General features: G+C 42.5%; 1 protein-coding gene across 3 annotated transcripts in view; it reads right to left on the bottom strand.

The window, feature by feature from the left end:
* Positions 1-15,711, bottom strand: part of CHCHD3 (coiled-coil-helix-coiled-coil-helix domain containing 3) — a 278,196-nt gene extending 262,485 nt beyond the window's left edge. Inside the window, exons 1-2 of one of the 3 annotated variants that reach the window (XR_005369286.1) lie at positions 15,452-15,711; positions 4,547-4,634 (exon numbers count right to left, since the gene is read on the bottom strand). Coding sequence is in view for 2 of the 3 variants with exons in the window: in XM_038556475.1 (XP_038412403.1) it covers positions 4,547-4,634; positions 15,452-15,532 (169 nt within the window). In the remaining variant the exon portion in view is untranslated. The remainder of the gene's footprint in view (positions 1-4,546; positions 4,635-15,451) is intronic. The other 2 variants (XM_038556475.1, XM_038556476.1) reach the window with 2 other exon arrangements.
* Positions 15,712-16,133: the final 422 nt, after the last annotated feature.

Below are 16,133 nucleotides of genomic sequence, written 5' to 3'. Positions count from 1 at the left end.
CTAAAAAAAAAATTCCCTGGTGTAAAAGCAAGCCAACATAGTTGAGATAACACACAACACAGTGAAGAATTTGAGGCAGTGAGGACACAGTTAAATTCTTTAAAGCACATTCATTTATTAAAGTGGCATTACAATCTGCTGTGTGTCACGTATTATATTATTTTGCCTGAACAGCTTTACATGCAAATACTTATTGCAACGACTCATTGATCTGGTTCAAGGTTTGGCAAAAAAAAAAAAAAAAAAAATAGTTTCAATAAAATCTTTAGAGGAACTCACTTCCTTATAGCGTAAATTATATTTTCAAAACTATATATACAACAAAACTTAGTTCCTATAATACAGAAGTCCTCAGGCTCTCAGTCCATCAAATGCATTGCCCTATATTCACACATATGAATAGCCTAGGGCTGGTATGAATTAGAATCCTATGAGGAAGAAGGCATTTTAATGAATACTAAAAATTCAACTCACATTTAATATATAATTTGCTTGACACTGAAAAATGTAGAAAAGGCTGGTGACATTTTTATCAATATATTTCTGTAGACTTGAAAAATTATTTCATAATACATCTAAATTATAAATCTTAAATCTATAACTGAGTACTAACTAAAACCCCCAAACGAGAGAAACGCAGAAAAGAACAAACTTTGAGGCTTTCTACTTTACAAACTTTTTTTTTTTTATTTTAAGAATAAATCTCTGTTAATTTGCACAATCATAGTCTAATTGCACTCCTAACCTAAGGGCAAGATCATTTCAAAACAGCACATCAGATGTAGGTTCTTTTCCAGAGTTGGGCTGGAATAGATTAGGGATATATTCTACTCAGAGGGCCACATTATATACCACATCGTGGTACAGACAGAAAAAGCAATTTTCCACAATTTGTGTGGAACATGAGGGTACAGGTGTTCCTCAGCTACTTGGGAGTCCAAGGAATCAATACCTCCAATACACCCGTAACACACAGGTCAGGAAGCTTCTACAGACTGCAGTGAAGATAGTACACCCAGGGAAATATTCCCTGAAGTGTCCATTTACCCACAATCCTTGGAGAGGAGCTGGGATGTGGGAAAGGCAGGCAACAAGATTCACAAACACACAGTGCCATCAAGTTCCACGACCTCAGTCACATCATTAAAATCATGTGATGGAGCTCACAATGGCATGCCCTGATGTTCTAGACTAGACTGCACAATAGAACATTCTGCAACAATGAAAGTGTCCTACACTGCGTGTAGTGAGCACTGACATGCAACTAGTACAACTGATGAACTAAAATCTCAATTTATTTCATTTTAATCCATTTTAATTTGAATCTTCACAGCCCCAGGTGATTAGGGGCCACCACTCAGCATTCAGTTCTAGCCTGACCACCAAACACAAGGTGGCATTCGAAGAGTTTTCAGTGCCCAGGCTGGTCGCGCACCAGAGTTCATCAGTCAGGTCAAACCTAGGAATGGGCAGTGATGGCTCCCTCAGATACACCAGTGTCAGGTCACGCCCCGCAGGCCAGACCGTGAGCAGGCATGGAGCACCTCCCCACGCAGACCCACCCTCTCAACGTGTCAGTTCAGGAAACCAGCCAGAGAAGGAAAACACCTTCTCTCCTTTCACATTATTGAATGAGAACCAAAGTGGGGAAAAGCCGGAAGAGGCAACAATCGCTTACAGACAGAAAGAAGGTTCTTTCCTAAACCCAAGCAGCATGTCACTAGAAGGGAGCCCTTTCCCTCCAACTAGACTCTGTCACATTCCTCCCACAGAAATTAGCAAGGTGACCTGCAGATTATAAAAAAACAGAGGGGCTCACAGTCAAACAGGCTTGAATTCAACTGTCGCCTCCATTGCTTACCAGCTCTGTGACTTTGGGCAGGAAAACTAATCATGTCAAGTCTCAGTTTCCTTCTGTGTAAAATGGGTTAGTGACAGTCCCTTCCTCATAGAATTATAAGGATCAAGTAAGACAAAGGATTTAGCACAGTGCTGGCACACAAATAACATTATTTAAGTATAATTTATCACTATCGCTTCATTATTTCTTCACCATTATTATCCTATCTCCCTAACACAGCAGGCAGAAAAGAAATCTACCTAGAAAAAATCGTATTTTAGATCAAACTCCAATTTAAAAAACATCCACACACCAAAAGTTATTCTTGATATACTTAATTTTAATATCTTCTAGGTTTCTCTCATGCTTCTATCTTTCTTATAGTCTTGTCATATACTTAGTTGTTTCCCTCCAAAATCCCTGAACGTTTTGAAAGGAGAGGGTTTTTGGTTTTTTGTTTGTTTGCTTCTGTGTCCTCTCAAAATACCAACCTTATTTGCACAATAGTGGGCATTCAATAAATGTCATCTGAATTAAATTTATAGAATTATATTCCAGAATGATCATGAGTAGCTACTTTCAAAATGTATAATGGGGACACCTGGGTGGCTTAGTCAGTTAAGCGTCCAGACTCTTGATTTCGGCTCAGGTCATGATCTCAGGATCGTCAGATTGAGCCCCATGTCAGGCTTCATGCTGGGTGTGGAGCCTGCGGGAGATTCTCTCCATCTCTCCCCTCCCCCACTTACACATGCATATGTGCTCTCTAAAAATATATGTGTGTGTGTGTGTGTGTGTGTGTGTGTGTGTGTGTGTAAAATATCATCTGCCTTAAAGCAATTCAACTCTAAGCACTAAGAACTATTCCAGGAGCTGGGAATTCAGCTGTGAACAGACAGACAAGGGACAAGTGACAAGGTCCCTGGAGTTTATCTTCTGGTGGAGATGGCAGCCACTGTGCATAAGTAAAAGAAGAGTGATAGGAGATGATAAATGATGAAATGGAAAACAGAAAGGGTCCAGGCATGGCGTGCCTCAGAGGCCAAGGAAAGCTGTTTAAATAGTATTCCATGTACCATGTGACATGGGATGTGACATGGACTGGTATGTGACAGGGACCAGGATGCGACATGGGCTAATTTTTTCCCCAAGACTAAGGCCTCCGTGTGCATGGCAAAATGTAAGGGGATGAGAGAGGAAACAGGGAGCCAGTTACAAGGCTCCTAAGAAGGCAAGGTGAGAGACGCTGGTTGTCTGGATCAGGGCTGCAGCCATGATGTGAAAGGGTCATAGAAGATGTGTTGTGAAGATGGATGGGGCAAGACTGGCTAAAGGCCTAAGGTAAGGAGTAAGGACAGGATGGGACCCAGGTTTGGGACTTGCCCACCTGTGTCATTTACTGGGAGAGAAGAGAAAAGCAAGTCTGGGGAAGAAGAGAAAGGCTTCTTTTGGATATGTTAAGTTGAAGATCTGAGAGCAGAGATTTCAAGTAAGCAGCTGTCTAAATTTTGTTTCAGGGAGAGGTCAGGGCTAGGGATATAGCTGTGGGAGCCTCAGGCATTGACGTTACCATTCCAAAGCCATACATTCAGATGAGATTACTTAGTGGAATTTGGCAAAGACAACCAGGCTGAAGATACTGGAAGGGTGGGAAGAAGCCAAAGAAAGGGTTTCCAGCAAGGAGGGAGAGGTTACTTTTAACATTAATAAATGGTGAACCCCTCTTCACACCCCCCACTGAACAAGGAGTTTCTTAAGAACTACTTCTTATTCATTACTTCTTACCCAACTATTTCTTACTCATCTCTTACCCTCTGTCTTAAACATATCGGAAGCTCAATTCATGGTTACAACTAATGATTAGTAAGGTCACAACTGTCCCCAGGTGAATGGCATTTGGGCAGCATCCCATCTTTCTCAATGTATTTCAGTCTGGAGGCAGATTTACCATACAACACCCTTTCTAATAAATACAGAAACTGCTTAGTCCAAGATTAATCATCTCGATTATTTTCTCATTACCATTCCCCCAATAAACAGTATGTCCGTCCATCCATCAAACTGGGCAGCAACAAGAACAGTAACAGACACATAGCAGGTGCTCAATAAATACCTGTTGGATGAATAAATGGACGGGGAGGGGGAAGCAAAGAAAAGGGAGATAGTCTTACCCATGGGATACATAAATAAAATGAGGCTTAGTAATTCTCTGTAGATGTCAAATTTAACATCTTATTTTCATCAATAATGAAGACTGAGAAGAAATAAACTGTTTATAAACTCAGAAGAAATCGATTAGGAAATAAAAGCATTGGAGATAGTTCACAATTTGCAAACAGTAAATCAATATTTTCTAAGTTCAATATTTTATTATAAATATTTACTCCTTTTTCTCTAATATCCCTTTAGGTAATTCATTTTACACAAAAGACATGAAGTAACCTGCCAAAGCTTAACAGAGGGTTCAGAAGCTGGATCAGAAAAAAAAATTCTACCAAGACTGTTTGAAAATCGATTTATTCTCCTTTTCATGCAAAATGTTTTAAAAGAAACCCTAGTACTGCTTTCTAATACTCTGTATATAAAAAAACCAAACACCCAAGTAACAATAAGCAAAAAGACATGCAGAAGAATTTGGCGAATCAAATAAACTTTTATCATTACAGTTTTCCCTCTAAAAATTCTAAAATTAAAACTTCAAAATACCTGAGGCACCATAAGCACTGGAATGCCGCTGAGACTTCGAACCAGATGGGGAGGTTTCCTTCATACGATCAATCACATTTTCCGAAAGCTGAAAAGGCACATCAAAATAAAATCAATTATAAAAAAACAAGAAAGGAAATAGTACCATAGCATCCAAGTAACATAGTCATCCACATCAATATGTGAAACAAATGGCCTGAAGAAATCTAAGTTACGAAACTAAAAGCCAGAAAGAACAGTTGTAAGATTTCAAGATGCACCCCACAGCACTATTTCTTTATTTCTTCGAATGCACTGCTAATAGCTCATTATAAAGAACTCCTTTCCTCATTTTATACAGTGCACCAAATTGTAATCTCTGAGAAAATGTAAGCCCAGAAAAACGCCAACTTTCCTCCCCTAATCCTACAAATTAATTTTGCAAGCAACAGGTCTTAGCTCCTTCCTTCCCTCTAGTCCCAAAGGAAATGGTATCCTTCCCTCCCTCCTGTTCAAGCTAATCACAAAAAATTGGTCTTTCAACAAATTTTATTATGTACCAAATCTGTGCCAGACACTAGACTAGATTTGGGGTATTCAATAGTCATCAAGTTGCTTGAAGTGGAGGAGAAGAAACCATCATCAGGCACTGAAATGTAATGCGAAGAAGGGCACCACCTGAGTCAGCCAGCCTAAAATGGAAGTCTCCAGAAAGCATATGGGACAGGACATCTAGCCAGGCTTTGGGTGTAGGACTGGGGCTGGGGAAAGATAAACAGGCCTTAAGAAGAGAAGACTTAGCCTAGGAGTACTCCAAGAAGAGGGAACACATGGCAGGTATAGAGGAGAAGGAACAGCTTGCTGCCATTAGACACTAAGCACAGATAACAAGTAGGCAGCTGGCAATAAGGTGGAGACTCTGAGAGTCCTCAGCCCTGGAATTACTATCATACCATTCTTGTCTATTTTCTTTATTGCACTTACCACTATGTGAGGCATTCTTGTTTGTCTGCCTTTTACACTCAAAAGGCAGCTCCATGAAAGCTAACATTTGGCTCTCCTACTATATCCCCCGAGCCTCAATAAGCCTGGTTAATTGGATGAATGGCTAAACAAATTATTGAAACAATATGAATGAATGCAAGAACGACTGAAGCAAGAAGCTGGGGCAGGGGAGAGGGAACCGATGAGAGAAGGTGGAGAGAGAAATGAGATTTTAGATTCTTGAAGACTCTTAGTAAACCCCTTAAGTGAAACAGTTTGAACTGATCCTGAAGGATTTTAAGCAGGGCAGTGACAAGATCAGACTTACATTTTAGAAAGATCACTCCAGCTACAGCGTAGAGAACAGATTGGAGTGGGACAAGAACAGAAGCAGGAGGACCCCTGAAGGAAGCTAAAGGACCAATTAAGAAGCTATTAAGCATATGTCCACACAAAGATTTGTGCAGGAATGTTCATGGCAGCATTACTCATAATATAGCAGGAGTGAACCAAGCAAATGTCCATTTACAGGCGAATGGATAAATAAAACATTAGGTATCTATACAATGGAATACAAGTCCGCAATAAAAAGAAGTTCTGATACATGCTATGATATGTATAGACCTAAACAATAATTAAGGGAAGAAAGCCAGGCACAAAAAGCCACATACTGTATAATTCCCTTTATATGAAATGCCCAGAAAAAGGCAACTCTGCATAGATACAAAGTAGAGACGTAGATACCTAAGGCTAGAGTAGGAATGGGGATTAACTATAAAAGGACAGGACAGATCTTATTGGTTTGACGAAAATGTTTGAAAACTGGATTGTGCTGATGGTTGCACAATTCAGTAAATTTATTGGAACGCATTGTACACAGAAACAGGTGAGTTTTAAAATATGTAAATTATATAATAAAGCTGTTTTAAGGGAAAAAAACTATTATGATAATCCAAAGGGAACACATTCAAAAGATATTTAGGATTTAAACTAGCTAACATTCACTAAGTGCTTATTATGTGCCAGGCATTACACTAAACAAAACACTGGACTCATTTAATCTTTAACTATCATGGGAAATAGATACTTTTACGGTCTCCGCTGTATAGGTGAGAAGCTAAAGCACGGCCAGATTAAATACCTTGCTCTTGATTTTACATTTTATTGGTAATGGAGCCAGGATTCAAACCCAGAAATCTGAGTCCCAAGGACCCATTCAGGTACCCTGCTTCACTGCCAGACTCAGCATCTGACTAGATGTGGAAGCAAAGCAGGAGTCCTCAGGACATCCAGGCTTCTGAACCATGTACCTGGGTGAACCCTTTCCTGTATCCAACTTCCACTTCCTTGACTCACCACCGTCTAGCTTATAACCCCATACAGTGGTGTTTTTGTAAAAGTCAAAAATGACCAAACAAGTAACCTTTTATATTTATGTAAATAAATACCGTTTATATTTACATTTATAAAACACCTAACTTCCCTTTTAGCATCTAACACCTTTGGTCACTGTCCTCTTCTGGAAACCCCTTTTGGCTTTTCTGACCTCCCACTATCCAGACTGCCCTAGGACTCTGGCCACATCTTACATCTGTTGCAGGATTCCCCTTGCCTGCCTACCCTTAAATGCCAGAAGGACCCACATTCGCTCCTTTGCCTTTATTCTCTTCTCGCTCTAACTACTCTCATTGGTTATCTCATCCACTCCCTCGACTTTTAACTGCAGTTGATAAATTAGTGAATTCTAAATCCTTTATCACCAGCCCAAGACCTGAATCCCAAAAGCTAGACTGCATTGTCTAAAGGACACATCCTATTGGACAGACCACAAGCACCTCACGCCCAAAATGTCCTAAACTGAATTCACATTTGCCAAAATCTCCTCTTCCTCTTGCTTTCCTTATCTCATTAATGATACCACCTCCACCCAGCTTTCTAAATCAGAACATAAGGCTTAGCCTTGACTCTTCGTTCTCCCTCATTCTCTTGGCTATCAATTTCTCAACCCCGAAATATTTAATGAATACATTTCTTCTGCCATCCTATCTCCCCTGCCCTAATTCATGGTACCATCAATAATCTCCCTAAAATGCAAATCTGACTATGGCAATGCCCAGCTTCAAAATCCTTCATACCTTCTATTGACAGAGAAGTCCAAATTCTTCTCCACGGCATTCAAGACTTCCACATCATTTGGTGATGCCTAATTCTCCAACCTCAATTTCCATAGCCTCTGCTTTAATACTTCTTACTTTGTTCTCCACCCACACCAGCTACTTATTGGAGGCCGTCTCTTTGCCTTTATACATGGCTACATTGCCTTCTCCCCTGGCCTCATGGGAGGGAATCACCTTTCAAAATCCGATTCAAACATCCTAAAGCCTTCTCTGACCTAATCGGTTCCCCACTCCATTCCAACTCTGCCTGCCTGAGGCCACCCTTATTGGTGCCTCACTATACCGTGCACAAATCTCCAACATGGCAGTCCAACGACAGAACAAGTATTTGCCTTTCCACAAAACTGTGAGCTCCTGTATATTACTGAATCATTTACCAAATGTTTAGTAGGCCAAGCACTACTTAAGGTCTTTGTGATACAAAACAGTCTGTACCTGAGCGGTTACTTATATCCCAGGAGCCAGACCAGAATGCAGGGGAGACAGTTAATGGAAAGACTACAGCTCAAAAGCTGGGGTCTCTGGAAGAAAATTCTAAGACTCCTCTTGGAAGAGAAATGGAAGTTAGAAAGGACAATGTCAAGGGACTTTCTATTTGAAGATGTTAGGGCCAGTTGCTTCTATTCTAACAACTGACAGCCACTGACATTGCTACTGAAATGCACCTGCAAAGCTGAGATATATCTTAGGAAAAAACTCTTAAGATTGACTACAATCCTCTCACAATTTACAGGTGAGAAAAAAAATAGTTCTGAGTAACATCCAATTTCTGGTAGCATCAGGATAAGCAGTAACCACCAATCTCTAGTCCAATGCTTCCTCTGTTAAATAATACACCCCTTCAATCCTATGTGATAAAATAAATTCACTTCCTGTCAAGGAGATTAAATAAGCTTTACTAAATTTTAGAATCTTAAAGCTATTTTAATCGATACATAATGAATATAGAGCTCATTCAACTACATATTATATATTTATAAGCTATTTTAACATAGTATGCTATAAACACTATATATATTACATATCATATACTACCATATTATATACTATTATATATAACATATTGTACGTTACATTTCTAATATGATTTGTTTAAAGCTAATGTACATTAATTTGATATAACATACATCTATATAAAATTTTGTATTTTGATTTATTTTTCTATAGTTCAGGCCAAAGTCAAAGAATTACAGCTACACTAAATATATATTCTACCCAATCAGAAAGTGAATGTGTTTGCTAAAAATCAAGTGTTGGCCGTAAACCTTCACCTGTATTGATGACAGGCCACCCTTTCTTCTGGATACCACTTCATCTACTTCTCAAAATTCATACATTGCCAGGACCTATTGCTTCTTTCAAAATGAATACTACAAAAGTCCTTCCAGAAACTAACGCAGCCTCCAAAGTATCATTCCTTGAGAGTAAAACTAAAGGCAGACCCAAAGAGAGGAAAAAGCACCAGCCACCTCCTAGCCATACAATCCCAAGGAAGTCATCTCCATCAGCCTCATTTTCCTCGTCTGAAACTGAAGAACACCTACACCTGCAGTTATAAGAAGGATTCCAGGTGCATCATAAACTGTGACATGCTACACACAGAGTTGGTAAAGTCACTACGAATACAGCTCCAGCCATGGGGATTTGGACTAATCATTTCATCTTAGATCATTCACCAACTCACCAGAGCTTGTGCTGAGCTCCTTCGCTACACAGTGCATGAAGGCTGGGCTACATCTATTGCCAGAAGCAGCTACCTAAGTCCCAGTATGATTATATAAAGTGCTCGCTTATTCCTATCTAAGCATGCTCTTTGGGTAAAGTGTAGTATCTCTTTAGCCTCATCACTGTCTCTTTTTATTTTCGCGACTTACCTGACGTCTCAAAACTTGCTACTTAATGTCAAGTTCTAATATCAACTCAAAACATTTACTAATGCAGGCTTTGACCGTATTTCAGTAAATTTACAAGCATGCCATGCGAAGAAGCACAATTCATCTTTTGAGTTGATAAACATATTGTAGGGTTGCACTGAGCGTCAACCTCCCTCTTTTGTCCTTATAATCTTTTATAAGTGGATCCTCTGGCCCTTCCAAAGGTACATCCATGGCAGCCTACGGTAGCAACTCTGCTTGCTCCACGCATGAGTCGCCTTATCCCCAGTACATTCTCAGCTATGCTGTTAAAAGGCAAATTGCCGTGCCGTATTATCCTCTGTATCTCCAGTTAATACCAGCTGAGCTGACCTTCCAGTTGCAGAGAGAAGTTCAGACTGGCAACTCACCTGATCTCCTCTGTGAACTGGGGTACTCATGAAGCAGCTCACAAGATTTAGAGATGCTGGTCAGGGTTATACACACAATCTGGACCTTCAGAGCGACTCTTCTCTGTGATGTGAACTGACCCAAAAAGGGGTCAGAGGTAGGACATAAGCTTCTGCAAGGGCTGGATAAGCAGCCCTCTGTAAGAGAAGCAGCTTCTTCAGGAAATATCTTTCCTTAAACAGGGTACTTCTGTTAAAAAAGCTTTTGACAAAAAAATAAAATAAAATAAAATAAAATAATAAAAAAAAAGCTTTTGTCCTATTTAAAGATCTGTAGCTACAATACCTGTTTCCAGACCTCTCTGCACTCCCCATCAAGACAAATACCATGTGCAAAAAGTATTTGCAGCAAAGAATGGTGAAATCTCACTCTCACGCTCTCTCATTCTGTCACACACACACTACAATTATGCCCTGAGGTCCATGGACTATGGATTAATTCCTCAGCTTTATGCAAAACTGCATATTAATATTGTTCTGGGCCGAGTCCGTAGCTTACAGATTTACAATAATCCATGAACTAAAAGAACCACTGTTCTCCTCTAAGGGATAACTAAGAGGAGAGGGCCAGGGCTTTCCAACATCACAGAACTGAGTCCACGGACTCTATCTGTCCTCTTCTTTACTGCTGCTAAAGAGAAATTTAAGTAAATGGGGCTTACTAAGTTCTGGTTTGTACCACTTACCACACCAACATGTGTTCCAGAGAGGAGGAAAGGATGTGTTACGTTCTATAGTCTTCCCACTCAAAACTTCCTAACCCCCTTGGCTGGTCTTATCTAAAACGAGCACAAATATACCACCCACCAATCTAGAATCCAGTATTCTCAGAAACAGGAGGCTGCATGAGAGGGACAAAGATAAGTATTTCCACTTCCAAGGAACCGAGTAAAAGGAGGAGGGGAACTCCTTCTAAGTTGCCCTTCTCTAAGAGGAAAGTTTAGAACCACCTAAGACAAATAAATCACACCCTCACCTCCATTATTTTTCTTCATCTCTTCCCCATGTGTCTTAAACTGACTAAAGGACTCAGACTCATTTTTCTCACTGGGTCTTCATGTAGCATAGGTCATCTTTTTTAAGAGTACTGGTTTCTTTTTTTAACTACCATTTTAAGAGACAGGTTCCCAAAACTGCCATTATTATATAGAAGATATTACTCCCAAATACTTACTTAAGGGCATGGTGAGGGAAGAGAGAGACATAAAGTTTATATGGTAACTTTTAGCTTACATTTGTAATTTGCCACTTGTATTTCTTTGCAATTGTCATTAATGGAAATGAACTTCTGTCTAAAATCTTAGAAAGATTGATTGATTGATTGATTGATTGATTTTTAAAGATTGCATTCATTCACTTGAGAGAGACAGAGAGAGAGAGCACAAGCAGGCAGAGGGAGTGGGACAAGCAGACTCCCAGATGAGCAGGGAGCCCAACACAGGGCTCAATCCCAGGACTTCAGGATCATGACCTGAGCCAAAGACAGACGGTTCACTGAGACACCCAGGCACCCCTCTTGGAAAGCTTTAAAAAAAAAAAAAAAAAAAAAAGTTCTATAAAGCTAAACAGGGTACTCTGCCCAAGAGTCACAGAATCTAAACTGGAAAGGAACCAATCATCCACCAGTTAGCTAAATTACCTCAACAGCATCCCTCAACACTCCCAGTGACTGACCGATTTATTGCCTCTGTTAATATACACTCTCCAGAATCCTCAACAATATCTCACATTAAATAATCTTTTCATTTTGGGGCTCCCAACTGTCAATACTTCCCCAAAGCATCAGTCGCATCCCATGTGAGGATCCATACAACTGCATGCATGTATGGCTCCTATGAATTTCAGCTTGCAACTTCAAGGCCAGTTGCAGAGCTTCCTTGATGCCTGGAAAGCCTGATAAATATTACTTTGAAAATGATACTCATTGAAGTTGACATTTGCTCTGGAAGAGTTCACTCACAGCTATGATGTTTTAGATAAACCAGTGAAAAGACTGAATGGTAAGCATACCTTCCAAACAGGCACAGCAGGTGCTCAGAAAAATCCTATTAAGAACATGTAATATGAGTAATGAAAATGCCTGGTCTTTCTATCCCTAGAAATGATTTTAAACTTGGAGAAGAAGGCAAGGCAAGAGGGTGGCCTTTCATCCAACCCATGAGTTGTTTTAGGTTTGAAGCTGGAATTAGGTATGAGAATATGAGTGATTTTATGCAAGTGGAGGGAAAGCTATCAACTGTGAAGGATAAAGGAAATAAACACCATGAAAATAACACCTGGTAGGTGAGAATAAACTTTAAACTTAAAATTGTTAAGTAGGCCCTTTAATTGCTAACCATTGAGGACATTTTCAGCAAAAAAAAAAAAAAAAAAAAAAAATCTGGGAAAACATTATCTATTAATAAACACAGCCTAGTTACTGAAAGCCTTATGTTGCTTACTAAATGTTACTCTTCCTATATTAAGATAAATGAAGATGAAATTACTATCCTTATCAGTGGAACGCAGAATTGGTTTTCCAGCAGTGACTTAGTCTGTGAATTGCTGCTACGCTCTCATTTCTTATGAGTGATGACATAAATATTAGACAATTGGACAAATCTGGAATGTTTTCTTCAGCTAAGTTGAACGAACCTATCTGCAGTTCAACGCTGAAGCTTGGGCCTCATCGGCACCTCGCTTTAGTCAACTGAGCTAAAAACAGTGGCTCGCTTATGATACCAAGATTGTTGCTTATCCTTCCCCATGCCTCAGAGGGAAACAAGAGGACTGTTTTGAGAGGAAGGCAAGGCAAGGCAAGAGGGTGTATTTTAGGAAAAATACAAAGATCGGCTGAAAAATTTATACAAAATGCCTAAAGGGAAATCACACAGGCAATCAGCTGCAGAACTAAGGACTCCTTTTTCTCAGTCCACATCTTTAGGTATGCCTGTGGGAGCACAATATGCTCTTATTTAATCATTTTAAGATCAATGTAAATTTACATACCCATTCCCTTGAACAACTCTAATAATACCTACTACTCATGTAAGTACTAAGCATTGTCAAAACACTAAATGCTTGTATACCACAAGCAGGCTGCAGTATCTAAACATACTGAACAAGGAAACCTAATCAAAGTGACTTGTCCAGGGCCACTGAGCCTAGTGAGAGGCAGAGCTAGAACTAAAGCCAGGTTGGCCAGCTTCCAAAGCAAGTGCTCTGGCCACTATTCTAACTACACAGCACTTCCAGAGAACCTTCAAATATTAGATGTGAAGGAACCTTACCTAACAGCTGCTTTTTATTAAAAAGCTACAACGTGCCACGTGCTTTAAATACCTTATCCCATCTTCTTACCAAATATGAAGAAGTGACTTGTCCAAAGCCGCAGAATGATAAACATCTAATCTGAGACTCACACCAAGGTCTGTTTAACTCCAAGCTGATGCTTTTTTGAACAAGACCCCAAAGAACTCAGGATGACCCCCAAGTACTCAACAATTCAAGAGCGTGCCATTTTTAGAGGAAATTGCAATGGGCTTGAGTATGGCTACAAGAAACTTATAGTGCCACTAGACTCACAGAATTTCAGAACCAGAAAAGATCAGAGGTCTCAGAGATGTACTCAAGCCCCATCATTTTGCAGATGAGCAAACTGAAGCACAGGGATGCAAATCAACCTTGAAAAAGAAGGATTTGAAGCAAGTGGGAGACCACTGCAAGGGCATTCCAGGTGAAGGGTGTATCCTGAAGTGAAGCAAAGCACAGAGGTCAAAGGGGGCATGGTGTGTGCTTGAATCATAAATACAATGCCCTCTGTGAGAAAGGACAAAAACAAAGAATACTTCTGTCAAGTCGTGTGTTCAAAAGACATAGTTTCTTTTACTTAAAAAAAGTGGAGAAAAAGTTTTTTAAACAATCTCCTCATTCTAGGCTAATATCTACCCTATTATCATCCTTATAGTAGCTAACCTTACCTAATATTTGATATGAAGGTCTGTGCTGTGTCCAAATTTTCTTTTCATTTTGTTTGCTCTCATCACTGTGTCTGTCTATAGCAGGGCGTGAGAACATGGATTTAACTATTGTTCTAGCCAGTGACTTCTCACCCAGAATTTGCTTTGCTCTCCCTTACTTTTCATTTTCACCCTTAGGTATGGAAAAGTCAGAGCCTAAGGCAAGGTTAAACAAATCTCTGCATAAAACGCAGTTTATAGTAGTTTTTATTTTACTCCAAGGAGTACCAACTAAACCACAACAATGCCATGCAGCCTCAGACATTCTGTTACAAAACGTGGTACTGTCATTAACTGATATCAAGGAATGGTGGTCACAGACCAAAAACTGAGGTCAACAGTTTGAGCTTCTATAGAGAAAGCTTTAATAAATTCTTCTCACGGTAACAGTTTCAGAGTAAAAGTTCTTAAACATTTTAAGTATTTAAGAAGTTTTATTTCCTGGTAACAGAACTAAACACAATTCACACATTTCATTCCCTTATGCGGGTTGTGTGATAACAAGGAAGGAAAACTTAACAAATGATAATGGAACTTCCAGAAGTGAAACTGCTTCATTGACCAGGTTCGAGCAATACTCTCAACACTGAGAGGCTCCCGGTTCAGGTGCAGCGAAGAGCGTTCAGTGCAGGTAGGGCCGGTGTACCGACACCCCGGGGGGAAACCAAGTGTTCCGCTTGCTCGCCGAGCACCCGCGGGGGGCGTTAAGGCTTTCCCGGCGACGTGCGGCTGGGGACTCACCGGACCCCACCGGCGCGGCGGTCTCCCAACACTGCAACCCTAGCTCAGGCTAGTCCGGCTGCCTGGCAGGCGCCTGTCCTGGAGCAACCGGGCCTCGTCCACAGAGGAGGCAAAGAGGAGGCGTCAAGCGAAAGCCCAGAGCTGGAAGGCACCCGGGCAGGCCCCAAGTCTGCGGCGTGTGCGTGTGCGTGTGCGTGTGCATGTGCGTGTGCGGCAACCGGGGGCACGAGACGGGGGCGCTAAGGAGAGGAGAGCGGGCTTTCCGCGAAGCGCCAACGCACCGAGAAGGGTAACGGGGGCCGGCGCAAAATGAGGTCGCGATCCTGAACCCAGGAGGAGTTCAGACAAGCCCCACTTCACAGAAGGCAAGGCCGGGGCTTCGGATAAAGCCCCCCGGCTCGTGGGCACCTCGGCCAAGCCCGGACTGGAGCCGCGCGCGGGGCAGTCGGCTTCCGCGTGGCGCTGCCCCCACCCGCCCCAGCGCCCAGCTCAGCGCCTGGCACGGGGCCAGGGGGTCCCTCTGGATGGACGTCCCGAGTCTTGAAACTTCAGGCTTCCTTGCAGGCAGGCAGCTCGGCTTCGGGCCGGACAGCACTGGGGGCCCGGGCGGGGGGACCCCGGCTGAGCCGTCCCGGGCAGGCCCGAGTGTGGGGTCCGGGCCGGGCGCCGGGCGCCGGCCCTCCGCCCGCCCGCGGTCACTCACCCGGATGCCCTTCACCACGGTGATGTTCTCGTTCTCGTCCGCCTCGAAGGTGACCCGGCGGGTGCTGGCGGCCCCGCCCATGGCTCCTGCTTCTGCCCCCGCACAGACCTGGCCCGGGCGCACGAGGAGTTCAGGCCCCACGCGCACACACGCGCGGGGACGCACCGGCCGACGCCTTCCTCGCGCGGCGGGAGCAAGGCCACGACCCCAACAAGCAAGGAGAAGGCGCCGGTCCTCGGCTCCCGCCTCCTCCGGTCACGCGCCGCAACAAGCGTGCCTCCGATTGGTCGGAGACACGAACGGCCCGCCTCTATTCGGCGGGGGCGCCCGGATTGGTTGGACCGGCCCCGGAGGCTATGGCAACAGGTGCTGTCTGACCCGGCTTCCGCAGCCCCCGGGTGTACTGGGAATTGTAGTCTCCCGTCCGGCGCGGTAGCGGCTGGGACCTTCTTGCCTCGGACCCAGAGCGCGAGGGGCGCGCGGCATCCTGGGAGATGTAGTCTGGATTGTGCGCGCGCTTTGTAGGCGGGCGACTTGGAAGGAAGTCCGTCCCTCTAACGAAACCTACGTTTTGGACGTGTGGCTCCAGAGACGTGGGTCGGGGACGTGGGGCGTACAAAGTCTGTCCTCAGGGAACTCGCGGTCTGCCCAGGGAGATGCTCTGTCCTAACGGAGCCATTCC

The sequence above is a fragment of the Canis lupus genome, chromosome 14 (genome assembly GCF_011100685.1).
Source record: "Canis lupus familiaris isolate Mischka breed German Shepherd chromosome 14, alternate assembly UU_Cfam_GSD_1.0, whole genome shotgun sequence".
Taxonomy (NCBI): Eukaryota; Metazoa; Chordata; class Mammalia; order Carnivora; family Canidae; genus Canis; species Canis lupus.
Note: the sequence above shows the minus strand (reverse complement) of the source record. Positions and strands in the feature narration are given on the sequence as shown.